Source organism: Ornithorhynchus anatinus, chromosome 2 (assembly GCF_004115215.2).
Source record: "Ornithorhynchus anatinus isolate Pmale09 chromosome 2, mOrnAna1.pri.v4, whole genome shotgun sequence".
NCBI classification, from domain to species: Eukaryota; Metazoa; Chordata; class Mammalia; order Monotremata; family Ornithorhynchidae; genus Ornithorhynchus; species Ornithorhynchus anatinus.
In genome coordinates this window covers 141,725,624-141,743,328 of record NC_041729.1, presented here as the reverse complement: position 1 = coordinate 141,743,328, position 17,705 = coordinate 141,725,624, and the positions used below count along the sequence as shown (strand labels likewise).

Sequence of the window (17,705 nt, the reverse complement as noted above, 5' to 3'; positions counted from 1 at the left end):
AGAATAAGCGTAACTGTGGCTTTTCTTACCAAAGCACCGGAGGGGGAGATAACAGTAGACTCAGATGAGCTACAGTCCCCGACCAAATGAGACTCGCAATCTAACGGGGAGGGAGAACGGGTATTGGATCCCCATTTTACAGGTGAGGAAACTGAGGCCCGGTGAAGTTAAGTGACTCGCCCGAGGCCACGCCGCAGGTAAGTGGCAGAGCCGGATTGAGATTCCAGCTCTCCCCACTCCCAGAGGTCTTTCGGTTAGGCCACGCTCCACTCTTGCCTATCTTCCAAGGTCCAGAAGCACTCTGGGATCGTTCGTAAAGTCCGGCAAGTGGAAATAGTTTTTAAATTTCCTCCCCGCCACTTGACCCACCTCCCAGTGATAAAACGAATCACACTAGGCCGCGTCCACCATTCGCAGATGCAGAAACTGCTCAAGGTTAACTCAGCTCCCGAGACAGTTGGCATTGGCGTCAGCGACATGGAGTACTAAAGCGACAGCTGATTGGCGGTCTGAATATTAATGATAATAATGATAATAATAGGGGATTTGTTAAGCGCAAACTACGCGCCAGCCAGTGAAGCGGATACAAGGTAATCAGGTGGGATACAGTCACTGTCCCACGTAGGGCCCACGGTCTTAATCCCCATTTTACGAAGGACGAATCTGAGGTCCAGAGAAGAGAAGCAACCCAAGGTCACACAGCAGACAGGTGGCGGATCCGGGATCAGAACCCAGGTCCTCGTGATTCCGAGCCCCGGGCTCCATCCACTATCCACCTGTTGCCGAATTGTGCGTTCCAAGCGCTTAGTGCAGTGCTCTGCGTATAGTAAGCGCTCAGGAAATATGACTGAAATACGATCGAATGAATCCACCAGGCCCCCGCTGCCTCTCACGCCGAAGCGGGGAGACCTCAGACAGATCCGGCCGGAGAAACGCTCGAGCTGACCGCGGCCCGGCAGGCGGTTGGGACGCGCTTTCTCGGCGAAGGTGTCGCGCAGCCCGAGGGGAAGAGTCAGAGGCGGGAGAGCGATAGGCTCCGAAAGCAGCCGCCGTGGCCGTAGGACAGACTCGACGAGTGTGGCCTCGTGGGAAAAAGCGCCGGCATGCCCCAGTCTTTCCAACCGCATTGCACGCATGGAAAATATCATCACTTTTTAGTAGCGTCATCTTTGAACGAGGGCAGCGCTGTCTATAACTGAAGGTTAAAGGGACAAGAAAGGTGGATTCAGGTGACTCGGATGTTTGACTCCTCGCAAGCCCCTTCTAAAAGCCCCTTAAAGCTCCTCGGCCCCTTCTAAGTCACCGACACCAAGGTGTTTGGCCTCCGAGATGGTTTCCGGTCAACTGAGTTCTGTCGAATTGGAGCACCTCGGGAATGGCAAAGCGAGGCAGCGAAACGGAGGGGGTGCCGAGCTCGGTTTGGGTCTTTATTCACTCTGTGCTGAGCACCGTTCTCAGCACCGGGGCAGATACAAGTTAGATACGGTCCCCGACCCACACGGGGTTCGCTGTCCAAGTAGGAGGGAGGAGCGTTCAATCCCCATTTTACAGATGAGGTCACTGGGGCCCAGAGAAAGGACTTGCCCAAGGTCACACCGCGGAAAAGCAGCAGAGCCGGGGTTAGGACCCTGGTCGTCTGACTCCCGGGCGGGGGGTCTTTGCCACTTGGGCCGCGCTGCTCCGCTCTGATCACGTTTCTCCGAAGGTGCCGCCGGCAGGAGGTCCGACATATCGGATACCTCACTGCCGTCTCTTGTGGTCCTCCAGATCTCGAGTGGGGAGAAGAAAAGAAAACGGAAGCGGGTGCTGAAATCGAGAATGTTTACGGATGAGGAAGGCTGCATGGGTAAGTGAGGTTTGGGGGGGGTCTTAGAAATATCTGCGGCATCTGTTTAGCACTTAGAAGGCGCCAGACACTGTACTAAGCGCTAAAGTAGATACAAGGTGTTGGTCAGAGTCCCTGTGCCACATAGGGCTCCCAGTCTTTATCCCCATTTGACAGGTGAGGTAACTGAGGCGCAGAGGAGTGAGGTGACTTTGCTTACTATGTGCCAAGCACTGTGGTAAGCGCTGTTCTAAGCCCTGGGGGTGTTACAGGGTAATCAGATTGTCCCACATGGGGCTCACAGTCTTAAGCCCCTTTTTACGGATGAGGTAACCGAGGCACAGAGAAGTTAAGTGACTTGCCCAAAGTCACACAGCTGACAAGTGGCGGAGCCGGGGTTAGAACTCACGACCTCTGCGTCCCAACCCCCATGCTCCTTCCACTGAACCACGAAGCCAGGTCCTTGGTGGTATTTGTTACGTGCTTAATGTACGGCAGGCGCTTTACTAAGCCCTGGGCTGGATACAAACAAGTTGGGTTGGACGCAGTCCCTGTCCCATTTTATAGATGAGGAAGCTGAGGCGCAGAGAAGTGAAGCGACTTGACCGAAGTCACACAGCAGACAACTGGCAGAGTCAGGATTAGAACCCATGACCCCCTGACTCCCAGGTTTGTGCTCTACCCACTTGGCCGTGCTGCTTCTGAGAATCAGGTCCTTCCGACTCCAGAGGCCCGTGCTCCGTCCACCAGGCCGCACTCCTCCGCTAAAATTTAGAAACAAGGCGTTGCACAAAATAATCTGCCCTGTCGGGTTGGGTAAATTCCAGAGTGCATCTCCAAACTTTCCCGGTGGCTAACTCCATTTATCAAGCTTTTATTTTGCACATGGGTGACTCCGGTAGAGTTAAAGACCCAATCCTTGCCCTCCAAGTGAGTTTGCAGACTGACGAAGGAGACCGAAATCCCATTCTTTCAGGTATAGAGCGAAGGGACGGGAAGAAGAAAATATCCGTGCTTTAAATAGACTGCGGAAATCGATGTCTCCATAAATGCTTGCCGTAGTTAATGTATACGCGCTAAGATCAGTGCACGTTGGAAGCATATAACTCGGGAGCAGAAAATCCGATGCCTCTCGTGAGGAGCTGGGATTTCCGGAGGGCTTTGAACAGAGGGAGAGCGGCGCTGTGGCCGACATGGAAGGGGGAAGGTGTCCCAAGATGGGCCGCTGAAGACGGAAACATTGTCCTTTTTTCTGTTCTCCCGCCTCTGTCTGTACTCCCGAGTAGCTTTAAATCTTCTCAAACAACAGTTTTATGGGCTGGGTTATGGCGGAAGGACGTCTTCATTAGCGAAGTAGAAAGGAGATAGGATACGGGTTGAAGTGGAACTGGGACCCTCGTCTCCTAGATGATAATCACCACAGCGTCAGGCACTGAGCACAACGCTGGCATAGATCCAAGTGAATCAGGTCGGACCCGATCCCTGTCCCACACGGGACTCACAGGCTAAGTAGGAGGGAGAATGGATAGTCGGTCCCCGTTTTACAGACGAGGAAACCGAGGCATCGAGAAGTGAAGCGGCAGAGCCAGGATGACAACCCGGGTCCTCGACTCCTCTGCTCTCTCCTCTGGGCCGTGCGCCTTCCGTGCTCATTCCACTAGACCAACACCAGTCTTATTTGTTGGTATCTGTTAAGCGCTTACTATGTGCAGAGCGCTTTTCTAAGCGCCGGGGTAGATACAGGGGAATCAGGTTGTCCCACGTGAGACTCACAGTTGATCCCCATTTGACAGATGAGGGCACTGAGGCGCAGAGGAAGTGAAGTGACTTGCCCACGGTCACACAGCTGACAAGTGGCAGAGCCGGGATTAGAACCCATGACCTCTGACTCCGAAGCTCAGGCTTATCCAGCACCAGTCTTATCTTGAAGACATCTAACTTGCTTGGGTGGTTTATCTCAGTGCTTTATCACCCAGAAAGTCAAGCAATCCTTTTCTTGTCCTCTTTCAAAGACTCACCTGTTTTATGTTAACCAAAGTTCCCCTCCTTTGATCTTCCCAGTTCTAGAGGTCAGCAACCTGCCTGTAAAGCAATCAGATCCTCAGAGACTCTTTTGAAGATTCTCTGTCTGCTCTAAACGACTCCAATTCCTTTAGCCTTGCGTTATACTGTATTTCCCATCTCTGGAATCATTTTGCCACACTTCTCTAAATCCTTTTAATTGTTTTTTTTAAACATCCTTTTTAAAGTGCAGGGCTCCAAAACGGACACAGCTATAAGTGTCTAACCAGTGTAGGTTAGAGTGGAGAAATTACTCGAGGATTTTGAAGTGTCCAGTCCATTGTAAACCCCTTGAAGGTAGGAACTGTGTCTTTTCGTTTTGTTGCGCACTCCCAAGGACGCTGCCTTCAGAGATGCTCAGTTAAGACTCGATCATTTTTTAAAAAATAGTATTTAAGTGTTTACTGTGTGCCAGATACTGAACTGAGTGCCGAGGTAGATTCATTCTTTCATTCGGCGTATTTATTGAGCACTTACTGTGTGCAGAGTACTATACTAAGCACTTGGAAAGTACAGTAAAGCAGTAATGAGAGATGGGCTTACGGTCTAGATGGGGGGGGAGACCGACATCAAAACCAACAAGCAGGCATCAATATAAATAAATAGAATTGTAGATGTATACGTAAGTGCTGTGGGGCAGGAAGAGGGAGCGGAGAGCAAAAGGAGCGAGTTGAGGTGACCCAGAAGGGAGGGGGAGCTGAGGAAAAGGGGGCTTAGTCTGGGAAGGCCTCTTGGAGGAGGTGAGCCCTTCAGTAGGCTTCGAAGGGGGGAAAAATGATTGTTTGGTGGATGTGAGGAGGGAGGGCATTCCAGGCCAGAGGGAGGACGTGGGCCAGGGGTCGACGGCGGGACAGGCGGGATGGAGGCCCGGTGAGGAGGTGAGCGGCGGCAGAGGAGCGGAGTGTGCGGGCTGAGCTGGAGGAGGAGAGAAGGGAGGTGAGGTAGGAGGGGGCGAGGGGATGGAGAGTTCTGAAGCCAAGAGTGAGGAGGTTTTGTTTGCTACGCAGGTTGATAGGCAACCACTGGGGGTTTTTGAGGAAGGGGGTGACGTGCCCTCAGCGGTTCTTTAGAAAGGTGCAAGCTAAGCATGTGGCATACAGTCCCTGTCCCACTCGCGGCCCACAGACTTAATCCCCATTTTACAGGTGAGGGAACTGAGGCATAGAGAAGTGAAGCGACTTGCGGAGATCGCACCGCTGAGAGGTAGCGGAACCGGCATTAGAACCCAGGGCCCGCGACTCCTAAGCCCGTGCTCTTTCCATTCGGCCACACTGCTTCTGGTGATTGATAGTCCATTCTTTTAAAAGTGGCGCTACATTACTAGGTCATATTGGTAATAAGTCCCTTATCCTTTTTTTTTTCTGCTCCGTTTATTCCTAGCCAGTCTTTCTCCTCCTTTTATTTGAGTGGGTGGGAGATGGTCTCTGGGTACTTCTTTGAGTTTATCTCTGTTGAATTTTCTGGGACTCTTCTTCCAGGGTCGGTCGCAGAAACTTTCCTTGTACAGTGTTAACGGCCCCACTGAAAAGAGTGAGCTTTAGATCGCCTTTCTTCGGGTCTGAATACTCAGGTTTTGAACAGAACCCATCCTACCACTGATCCACTTGAGGAAACCACATAAAAGTTGCCTCTGCATTGGCGAGTCTCCTTTGGGTGAGACCTTTGAAGCAATCACTCCCTCACTTTACAATGATTTAGTCAAGACGGTACTCTCTTCGCTCGTCGATGAAAGATCTTTGCGCCGAGCCACTGTCGTGGGACAGAAATAAATCGTCAAGCAGATTGGCTCTTCAGTAAACTGTGTGGATTACTTATCATGTGGTCTCTTAGGTGGCTATAAAATGAATTACTCGATGAGTTGTTAATAATAACAATGTTGGTATTTGTTAAGTGCTTGCTACGTGCCGAGCACTGTTCTAAACTCTGGGGTAGATACAGGGTAATCAGGTTGTCCCACGTGAGGCTCACGGTCTTAATCCCCATTTTACAGATGAGGTCACTGAGGCCCAGAGAAGTTAAGTGACCGGCCCAAAGTCACACAGCAGACAAGTGGCGGAGCCGGGATTAGAACCCACAACCTCTGACTTCTAAGCCACGCAGCTTCTGTATTCTCACATGCCTATAGACCTGCTGTTTCCAATCACACCCATCCTTTTTTTTTTTTCCTTTCCAAAGTGGAAAAGGACATTGGCTCCCTTCCACTTCTTCAAGAGAATTCCCCTACCTCTCCTCCGTAAGATCTTAAAATTAAAGACAGAGGAGTTTTAGAATCATCCAGCGATTCTGTAGGAACTCTGGGATCATCATTCCAGATGAACCGGTAAAAATAAAAAGTAGCAGGGAATCGTCGTTTGGAGAGGAAGGCCTGGGATCTCCCCACTTGAGGCAGAACTTTCTGTCCTCGGGAGAATCACCACAGCCGACCCAACATCCGTCAGTCGGTAGTATTTATTGGAATAGCGTTTATTCCGAATGGTGTGGTCCGTGCCATCTGCCCTTGTTGTTATTTTGGATTCTTGTTTCTTTGATTTTTTTCACTTTAAAGCCTTCCTCTTTGAGTTGAGTGTTACAGCTTCCCACTGCAAATGAGACTTGGCTAGTGAACTGCTCGTATTTGATTGTTTTGGCGGAGACAAAGAGAATTATGATTAAGAAGCGTCTGCCTTTTCAGAGATATGTATTCCCAGCCTTTTCCTCTTGCCCAGTGGGGGCAGGAGTTGGGAGGGAACAGTTTTTATTATTATTATTTTTATTTATTTTGCTTAATATACTTCAAGAGTGCTAATAACGTCTCCAACCTGAGTCTTGCTTTTCTCATCTCATTTAATCATCATTCATTCATTCAATCAATCGTATTAATTGAGCGCTTACTGTGTGCAGAGCACTGTACTAAGCGCTTGGAAAGTACAATTCGGCCACATGTCATTTACTTGGAATAATTCTTTCAGTCGTATTAAGCACTTACTGGGTGCAGAGCACTGTACTAAGCACTTGGGAGGGTACAATGCAGCAATAAACAGACACATTCCCTTCCCACAACGAGTTTACAATCTGGTGGTGGGGGCAGGCGTATATATATATATATATAAATAAATCCTCGTCAGACATCTGGCCTAATTTCAATTAGGAGTATTTCCTTCATGGTCTTTGTAGAATTTTGAATCGGGGGTCTCTTGTTTCACGCTTACCTTTCTGTACGCCGGTATTGTTTATTCTTGAACCTGCAAAACTGTCTTAATGAAGACTCATCAGCTGTCTTAGATTCTATGGCTTTGTAGCCTTTCTTTGCGTCCTTCCTATTAACGTTCTAGTGCGTGTTCAAACTTACTGTCGGGTGTGTTCACGTGAATTTTCTTTCCTTTGCCAGATTTTCTTCTCCCTTCCTTTTGCGTCTCGAATACAGTTGCCTTCCGATCACTCTAACCACCGTGAGATTCATGACTAAAACGTTCTTATTCTCACTGTGAAGTTAAACGAGTCAGCAGGTTTGCCAAGTGAAAGAACACGGGCCTGGGAGTCAGAAAACCCGGGTTCTAATCCCGGCCTACCACTTTCCTGCTGTGTGACTTGGGGCACGTCGCTCAACTTCTGTGGCTCAAGTTCCGCAACTGTAAAAATTGGGATTCAGTACCTCGTCTCCCTCCCGGGAGCCCCATCTGGGACGGGGACTGTGTCTGACCTGATTGATTTGTATCTACCCCAGTGCTTAGAACATTGCTTGATACGTAGTAGACAACTCATTGTGGGCAGGAAAAGCATCTATATGGTTATTATACTCTCCTCAGTGTTTAGTACAGTGCTCTGCACACAGTAAGCACTCAGTTATGTGCAGTTGATCGATAGACTGATTTAATGCTTAATAAATACCATTAAAAAAAACAAAAAACTGGCTTAGCTGTACCCAGTACTTTCCACCCTATCAGTTCCAAAGGCGTAGTTTGCACATTATGGTCCGATGGACTACGTTTCCCGTAGATACCTGGCTTCTTCCCCCATCACCCCCCCCCCCCGGTTCTCGAACTCAAGCCACGAGAGTGAATTGGCCCAAGTAGACCGTGTTCCCCTTTTGCGTTGGATGCCTGTCACCGGCTTCATACCATGATTATCCTCCTATTCTTTGTCACTTCTCTCTGTAACTAACTTCCTACCGGTTGGTCTTCTGTTTCCTGGGGCCCTGAAGAGGTGAAGCTTCCTTGAGGGTCAGGGCGGCCAAGTGGAAAGAGCCTATGCCTGGGAAGCGCGGGACCTGGGTTCTAATCCCGGCTCTGCCGGGTGACCTCGGGCAAGTCGCTTCACTTCTCTATGCCTGTTTGGTCTTGGGGATGGAGATTCAATACCTGTTTTCTCTCCTCTTTTAGACCGCGAGCCCCATGTAGGACAAGGGATTCTGTCCGACCCGATTCAGTCGTATTTACTGAGCACTTACTGTGTGCAGAGCACTGTACTAAGCGCTTGATTGACCTGTATATCGACCCTGGTGTTTAGAACGGGGCCTGAAGTATACTAAACACTTAACCAATGTTATTATTATTATTGTCATTATTAATATCTGGATGAAGATGCCCATACCACCAAGCAACTCTTTGTTTCTGTGTCCAAGCTCCCAGTAAAGATTCTGGGTTATGAACCCAGCAGCCTATGTTTTCTAGTAATGGATCAGTGGGATTTATTGAGTGCTTACTGTGTGCAAAGCACTGTACTAGGCATTTGAGAGAATACAATCCAACAGAGTTGGTGACCCGTTCCCTACCCACGGACTGACCATTCAGCCCAACACGACTCCATTTGAGAAACTTCCTGCTTCATTTTACTACTACAAACCAGAATCCTTAAGTTAGAAATTAAACTGTTTTGGCAAGAATGGAGCGGTAACAGAGAGACATTTCTCCCAAGGAAAGGTCCCCAGTTAGAAGCGTCGAGGCATTTGAGCATGGGTTCTAATCCCAGCTCTGCCACCTGTCAGCTGTGTGACTCTGGGCAAGTCACTTCACTTCTCTGGGCCTCAGTTACCTCATCTGTAAAATGGGGATGAAGACTGTGAGCCCCACGTGGGACAACCTGATTCCCCTGTGTCTACCCCAGCGCTTAGAACAGTGCTCTGCACATAGTAAGCGCTTAACAAATGCCAACATTATTATTATTATTATTATTACTTCACTTCTCGGTGCCTCAGTTACCGCATCTGTAAAATGGGGATTAAGACTGTGAGCCTCACGTGGGTCGACCTGATTACCTTGTATCCACCCCAGTGCTCAGAACAGTGCTCGGCACACAGTAAGCGCTTAAATGCCAAAGTTATTATTATCTGGTGTTCTAATGATCTCGCTCTGTTGAAGCCGGGACTCAGGATAATCCCCATTGTGATTTCAATCTTCTAACGGGCCCCTCTCCCCTCTCACAAGTCTCTCGGTTTGGCCTTCAGCAAAAACGTATACACTTTGCCTTAGGACTTCCTGGTCCTGGGTATTTGAGGGGAGAGGGGACCGAGACCGAGTTTTGCGGTTTTCCCCCCACATTCTCTTTTACTCTGTAGTGCCAAAAAGAAAGAAGCAAAATACGTCTGAGAGAATGAATTCACTGGGGGCTTGAAGTTAATTGTTCGTTGCTTTGTTCAAAATTCGGCTCTCGAATTTTGGCCGGGCCTCTTGCACTCGTGTCTCCAGACAGGATTGTTAAGAGCCTTGGACGCGACGGTGAAAACTGTGTTCCTCAAATAGAGGATTTTTTTTTTTACGAAAGGTCTGGGGCTGGGGCTCAACCTAATGAATCTTGGCTCTGGCGACCGACGGAGGGGAGCTGTGCTTTGCTTTCTGCCGTCCAGTCGGTTCCAAGTGTACTGGGGCAGAGGGGCTGGCCCTTCCCCGGATGGAGTCAGAATTGTTCTCGTCTTCTTAGATGGCACCCCGTTCCTTTTCCACCAGCCGCCAGGGAGGTGAAAGCCCCCTCCCTCCCCTTCCCGCGCCAGATAATTTTACAACAAGCCCCGTGTCAGGTAAGGACCGCGCGGATGTCCGACAGCAAAGCCTCGGATGTAGAAGCGGTTTGAGGCTCCTCATGTGGCGTGAAGGTCACACTCACGCCTCCACCATAATAACAGTAATACTCATAATTACAGTGGTTTTTAAGTGCTTACTATGTGCCGGTTACTATAGTAAGTGCCGGGGTAGATACAAGCAAAGCAGGTTGAACCCAGTCCCTGTGGTTGAACCCAGTCCCTGTCCGACGTGGGGCTCGCTGTCTTGATCCCCATTTTCCAGATGAGGGAACTGAGGTCCAGAGAAGTGAGGTGACTTGCCGTGGGTCACAGCAGACAAGCGGCAGAGCCGGGATTAAAACCGGGGCCCTGTGACTCCCAGGCCCGGGCTCTATCCGCTCTAAGCCCGTTGTGGCCAGAGATTATCTCTCTTTATTGCTCTATTGTACTTTCCAAGCGCTTACTTAGTACAGTGTTCTGCACACGCTAAGCGCTCAATAAATTAAATTAAATGAATGAAAGGACCACCCCTCCTCTCAACTCGTTACCAACTCTAAAAAGGCAAGGGAGCCTAGCACGCTTGTAGCTTTAAAGCCCTCAATTCATTGATTCATTCATTCACTGGTATCTATTGAGCGCTTACTATGTGCAGAGCACTGTAGTAAGCGCTTGGAATGTACAATTCGGCAACAGATAGAGACAATCCCTGCCCATTGGCAGGCTCACAGTCTAATCGGGGGAGACAGACAAAAACAGTAGCAATAAATAAGATCAAGGGGACGTACATCTCATTAACAAAATAAATAGGGTAATAAAAATATATACAGATGAGCACAGTGCTGGGGGGAGGGGAAGGGAGAGGGGGAGGAGCAGAGGGAAAGGGGGGAAAGGAGGCTTAGCTGAGGGGAGGTGAAGGGGGAGGCAGAGAGCAAAGGGGAAGCTCAGTGTGGGAAGGCCTCTTGGAGGAGGTGAGCTCTCAGTAGGGTTTTGAAGGGGGGAAGAGAGTCAGTTTGGCGGAGGTGAGGAGGGAGGGCGTTCCGGGACCGCGGGAGGACGCGGCCCCGGGGTCGACGGGATAGGCGAGAAGGGGGGACGGCGAGGAGGCGGGCGGCGGAGGAGCGGAGCGTGCGGGGTGGGCGGTGGAAAGAGAGAAGGGAGGAGAGGAAGGAGGGGGCGAGGGGATGGAGAGCCTTGAAGTTTTTGTTTCGTGCGGAGGTCGATGGGCAACCGCTAGAGGTTTTTAAGGAGGGGAGTGACAGGCCCGGAGCGTTTCTGCAGGAAGATGAGCCGGGCGGCGGAGTGAAGAACGGACTGGAGCGGGGAGAGACGGGAGGAAGGGAGATGAGAGAGAAGGCTGACGCGATAATCCAGCCGGGATATTATGAGAGCCTATACCAGTAAGATAGCCGTTTGGGTGGAGGGGAAAGGGCGGATCTTGGCGATATTATAAAGGTGAGACGGATTGGATGTGTGGGGTGAGTGAGAGAGCTGCCGCCTCCTGCCCCCATCCCGCCCCTTCCTATCTCACGTTGCTACTCTCCCACTCCAACCCGGCACGCACACTTCACTCCTCTATTGCCAACCTTCTCACTCTACCTCCATCTCATCTATCTCACCGCTCACCTCTTGCCCAAGTCCTGCCAGTGGTCTGGAATACCCCCATTCTTTATATCCTACAGACAATCACGCTCCCAACTTTCACAGCCTTCAAGAGGCCTTCCCTGACTAAGCCCCCCACTTTCCTCTTCTCCCACTCCCTTCTGCGTCCCCCTGTCTTGCCCCCTTTATTCATCCCCCCTCCCAGCCCCACAGCCCTTATGTCCGTATCTGTCATTTTATTTATTTCTAGGAGTGTCCGTCTCCCCCGCTAGACTGTAAGCTCTTTGCGAGCAGGGAATGTGTCTGGGACATTCCGCACGGAGTAAGCGCTCGGTAAATACGATCGACTGAGTGACTGGAAGCAGTTCGGTTTAGCGGGTAGAGCCCGGGCCTGGGAGTCAGAAGGGCCTTGGTTCTAATCCCGGCTCCGTCACGTGTCTGCTGGGTGACCTCGGCCGGGGCATTTTCGCTTCTCTGTGCCGCAGTCACCTCATCCGTAAGATGGGGATTGAGACCGCGAGCCCCCTGTGGGACGGGGCGGCGTCCGGCCTGATGAAACTCGTATCTACTCCAGTGCTTGGCGCGTGGTAAGTGCTTAGCCCGTACCGTAGTAATACTAACGATTATTAATTATTGTTATTGCTGGAAGCGGCAGGGGATCAAAACCTTCGGAGTCCCCTGGGGTGCCGCCCCTTAGCAGTCTCTGAAATAGTTCTCGTCTAATGCGGTAGGCCCGACCTCTCGGTACGTATTAATGGAGAATGAGGTCGCTGTGATGGAAAGGAAAGTTAAGTCAGCGCCGTCGCCGGACCCCGGTTTGCCCGAACCGAGGCGGAGCATCGGATGGCCCGCAGCGGAGGTGGGCCCGGGAGGCAGCCAGAAATAAACAAGGTCTTAAAAGCCGAGTGCTGATGAGCTAATTGGCTCTAAAGAGTAATTAGTATTTGTGCAGTGTTTCCATTTGATTACCAAAATCACATAACCTCATGGAAGATCAAAACTCCACACCCCAGAGCCCGCTCCTAAAAGGTTTCATTTTTCTTCCCCCGTGGAACGTGCGGAGGGACCTCCCCGATCTGGTGTCGAGTTAGGAAAAATCACTCCTAGTCATTTTCCAGGAGCAGAGGGGTGAGGGATTCGGGGGGGGGGGGCAGCTGGCTCAGCACAGAGATCTGCTTCTCTCGGACGTTCCCGGACCCTGCCTCGGAGAGCCGCGAATGCCTGTTTACTCGCAGCCGGTTCCCGGCCCCGTGGTTGGCAGGGGCCGGCCAAGCGGCCTCCAGGTCCTTAAACCGAGTGCCGTTCCGCGCAAACAGACGGCCTCACACCTCCGGGGGCTCGTTTTTCCCGGGCACCCGGCGGCGAGGTCGAAAGGGGAATCGTGGGGCCGGGGTGGAAGAACACAGAAAGCGGCGGGAGCCAGGCGGCCGCCAAGCCAGCTGGAAGGGAGAGGCCCGCGACGCACCTTAGCCGTTCGGAAGTAACGAGGTACAGTTAAGGTCTGTCGGGGGATCCGTCCCTGCTATTTATTGAGCACCGCTGGGCGCGGTGCACGGTACTGAGCTCTTGGGAGGGTCCGATCTCCTAGACGGGGAGTGTACAGTGTAAAGGGGAAGACGGACGTTAACATGATAACGATGATAATTATCATTATGGTGTACGTAAAGCGTTTACTCTGTGCCAGCCACCGTACTAAGCACTGGAGTGGATACAAGCAAATCGTGTTGGACACGGTCCCTGCCCCGCGTAGGGTTCACAGTCTTAATCCCCGTTTTTCAGCTGAGACGGAAGTAAAGTGACTTGCCCAGGACCACACGGCAGTCGGTGGTGAAGCCAGGATTAGCACCCGTGACCTGAATCCCAGGCCCGGGCTCTAACCACTACGCCATGCTTTGTTAAGTGCTTGCTATATGCCAAGCACTGAACTAAGCGCTGGGGTAGATAGAGGAAAATCAGGTCCCACGTGGGACTACCAATTTTCGGAGGGAGGATTTTGCAGATGAGGGAAATGAGGCATCAGAGAATTTAAGTGATTTGCCCACGGTCACAGAGCAGACAAGTGGTGGAGCCAGGATTAGAACCCGGGTCCTCCGGCTTCCAGGCCCAGGCTCTTTCTACGAGGCCACACTGCTGATTACAGACGGGGGAAATCAAGGGTAAGGAGAAGTACCTAAACGCTGTGGGGCTGCGGGGAGCATCAGAGTGCTTAAGGGGTTCACAACCAAGCGCGTAAGGTACAGGCAGGGCAGATGATAGCTTTGATTTTTGAGGAATAATAAAGTCACCCCTCCTGGGGCAAGAGAGAAGCAGCGTGGCCTAGCAGATAGAGCCCGGACCTGGGGGTCAGAAGGACCTGGGTTCTAATCCCGGCTCCGCCACTCGTCCGCTGTGTGACCCTGGGCAAGTCACTTCACTGCTCTGGGCCTCAGTCACCTCATCTGTCAAATGGCGATTAAGACTGTGAGTCCTACCTGATTAGCTTGTATCTATCCCAGCGCTCAGTCCAGCGCCTGGCTTGTAGTAAGCGCTTAACCAACACCATAAAAAAAAAAAAAAAGAGTGGGAGACCGAAGATACCCCACCCTTTGTGTTCCGCTGGGAGGTCCCGGAAGTGAGATGGAATTGGTGATCTTTGTTGCGGTCTAAAGGGACATCTGGCTGTCTTTGTAAAGTTGCGGTGACTTGGAGTGAAAGCCCTATAGACAAGTGATGTAAATTCCCCCAAATCCTCTTTCTCTTAAGACCCCGTTCACGTGAAGGGAGTCTTGTCGAAGGAGAGTTCCTACGCACCCATTGTTTTTGACAGTGATTAAATGAAAGATCGTCATCTCGTCTGTCGAATATCCTCTATCAATTCGTTGGCCGTCTCTAGCGCGTCTGTATTTTATTTATTTATGCCCACTCTCGGCTCTGTGTATAATTTCGTTGAACGCTCAAATATTTATTCTCAATACAGCATTTGTCAAATTTTGGACCTCTCTCCCTGTTTCCGAGTGGAAACTCCTTACGGACAGAGCTCGTGTCATTTGCTTTTGTTGTTCTTTCCCAAACGCTAAGTACAGTGATAATAATAATAAAAATAATGTTGGTATTTGTTAAGCGCTTACTATGTGCCGAGCACTGTTCTAAGCGCCGGGGTAGACATAGGGGAATCGGGTTGTCCCGCGTGGGGCTCACGGTCTTAATCCCCATTTTACAGATGAGGGAACTGAGGCGCAGAGAAGTGAAGTGACTCGCCCACAGTCACACAGCCGACAAGTGGCAGAGCTGGGATTCGAACTCATGAGCCCCGACTCCGAAGCCCGTGCTCTTTCCACTGAGCCACGCTGCTTCTCCAATCGCACCCACTAGGTGCTCCAATTATTACCAATATAATTATTGTCATCATTATTATTACTGTATTAAGCGCTTAAGGCCCTTGACTATCAGGGAGTTTAGGGGGATTCGGTATCTTTTTCATTTCCCCTGCCCTCTTTAAGTAGTCTTTCTCTCTCCTTCACTGTCCAAAAACTTCTAAAGAGATTTGTCTCTAGGTCCACTCTCTCGCAAGGAGTTTTTCGGTGTCCGGCACGGAGTAAGCGCTTTACAGATACCAGTAGAGAGAGAGAACTGGTTGAGTTGACGATCTTGACCCGAGCTGAGAACTGAAATAGCTCACTCAACTGAACTATCTTATCAGACAGGGTTTCTACCTCTTTTTTCTGAGGAGCAGCTGGACTTAGTGGATCGAGCACAGGCCCGGGAGTCCGAAGGACCCGGGTCCTAACCCCAGCTCTGCTACCTGCCTGCGGTGTGACCCCGGGCAAGTCAACTTCTCCGAGCCTCGGTGACCTCATCTGTAAAACGGGGATGAAGACTGTGAGCCCCATGTGGCACATGGACTGTGTCCAACCTGATTAGCTTGCACTTAACCCAGCGCTTAGTAAAGAGAAGCAGCGCGTGGCTCAGTGGAAAGAGCCCGGGCTTTGGAGTCAGAGGTCGTGAGTTCGAATCCCAGCTCTGCCACTTAGCTGTGTGACTGTGGGCAAGTCACTTCACTTCTCTGGGCCTCGGTTACCTCATCTGTAAAATGGGGATTAAGACGGTGAGCCCCACGTGGGACGACCTGATTCCCCTGTGTCTACCCCAGCGCTTAGAACGGTGCTCTGCATACAACAATAATACCAACATTGTTATTATTATTAAAGTGCCTGGCACATAGTAGGCGCTTAACAGACACCCTAAAAAAAAAAAAGGTACTGACCCCTTTCCGCTGTCTGTTGCGTTTATCCCCAGTGACGGAAAAGGTTTACGAGAGCGAATCCTGCACGGATAGCGAAGGAGAAGCGTGTAAGCCCAAAGCAGCCGTTACGCCCAGACCCCCCGCAGCGGCCGTGAAGGAGGAGCCCAAGGAAGAACGGAAGAACGTCAAGAAAGGGCCGACCGCCCCGGGGAAGGCCAACAGACAGGCGTCCATCATGGGCTTCTTCCAGAAGAAATGAGGGGGCCGGTCTCGCTGGGCCGGTGGCTTGGAGCTCTTCCCCACCGACAGGAGCTCTGAAATCCATCTGCATCCGAGGGGGCGGCAGAAGGAGTCCGCTGGGAATTCTTACTTACTGTGTAAGTAAGTTCCCAGCCTCCTCGACCTTTCTTTCCCTTCAGAGACCGTTCTTTCAGCGTGGGGAGGTTTATGCCGTTCTGTGGAAGCTGGAAGCGAAGACAACTGGACACCAAACAATTCTGTTATCTTCTGAGCACACCTTTTTTTATTTGATTTTGTTTTTTAAACTTTCCCACTGTCCTGAGAGTAGAGCCTGTTTCAACAGCAGCCAGGAATTCTAGAATTAAAGAGCTATTTAGTGGTACGTGCGGGCCCCCTCCTGATCTCTCCACCCTCTGACAGCCCCCCATTCCACGTTGAGGTGCGAGGTCACATCGGCTGAGCACTGTCCTCTCGCGCGGCCTTGGCAAGCCTTCCACACCCACCTCTTCTTCATCGCCGCCTCGGAAAGGACACGTCGGGTTTTGCGCTCCGCGTCCCGATCCCCTTTGCTCGACCACGCGCGGCGACTCCTGTCAGAACAGAAGAACGCTCCTGTCCTCGGTCCCGTTCAGAAGGGAGGTTTTCCAGATCTTCCCTCGTAATCTGTGACGAGGCAGTTGAAGCACAGATGGGGGAAGGTAAATGTCGACCCTCAGGGCGGATGGGTTGGCGTGAGGCAGATTTCTGAAGGCGATTATTAGCCGGAACCGGGAAGACCGGGAAAGGAACGCTTTCTTGTGTCGAAGGCGGAAAAGCCGTCGGTTCGGAAGCGCAGCTTCCCAGGGCGGGGGGCGGAGGCCTGTACTCCGGGGGGCAAGGTTACGCGGCTGTGGCGCTCCACGGCCCTCATTGCTAACCCTTTGGTAGCCCCCCCGGGAACGCAGAGGGCACTCAAAGTCAAGTGAAAGGTGAGAGGTGAAGGTCAGCCCTTTGAACTCACTTTATTTGTATTGTCGAAGACACCCCGCTCCACGGGGTAAATTGAGGACACCGATTCCGCCGGGCCTGTCGGTAGCCGCGGTCTTCGCGCCTCACCCCCGGAAGGAAGCCGGGCCGCGGGCTGAGCAACCCGTCCCGTCCACGGCGGCCGTCTCGCACGTCTCCAGAAGCAGACGTCGTCCGAGGCGGTCCGATTTGCTGCTCTGGCTTCCTAGGAGGATCGATGGTTAAATCAGCTGCCTACTAGTGAAAGTTAGGCTCGTACCTCACCCTCGGTTCAGAGATGAGCTTCGGTTTTTGCCCTCCCCCAAGATTCCCAGTCAGATTGGGTCCGGCCCGGGGGCTGGTGGTGTTCCCGCCTGATCAGCCGTGAGGAGGTAAGATGGAGCTCGAGAACGGAAGTCAGCAGAGGCGATTGAGGAAGGGTGAGGCGCGAACGTTCGTGAGTCTGATTTGGCGGAAACTGGCATCCATTGGAAAATGTTTCAAAAAAAGGCGAGCGACGTGATCTCTGTCTCATAAAAGAAAAAGAACCCCGTTTGCATGTGGACCGTGTTGAATTTTCTTCACCTCGCTGGAGGTTTGTCCTGAATTGTCCTGAAACATTATATTTTTCACACATTCAAAGATCGAGTGTTTTGCACTGTCACCGATGAAGCTGATCCCGAACAGGTATGCCTTGGGTTACAGCCACCCTACAAAAATACGCACCCCCGGGAATACACGCTGCACCTTGTTGACATCCCTCACGATCCGTAATCTCCTCAGCCTGGAGTACATCCAGT

General features: G+C 51.3%; 1 protein-coding gene across 1 annotated transcript in view; it reads left to right on the top strand.

Moving 5' to 3' along the window:
• The window catches only part of POLD3 (DNA polymerase delta 3, accessory subunit), a 60,499-nt gene extending 43,041 nt beyond the window's left edge, over positions 1-17,458 (top strand). Inside the window, 2 exon segments of the mRNA XM_029057535.2 lie at positions 1,768-1,846; positions 15,735-17,458. Of these exon segments, the coding sequence (XP_028913368.1) occupies positions 1,768-1,846; positions 15,735-15,940 (285 nt within the window). The 3' untranslated portion in view covers positions 15,941-17,458.
• Positions 17,459-17,705: the final 247 nt, after the last annotated feature.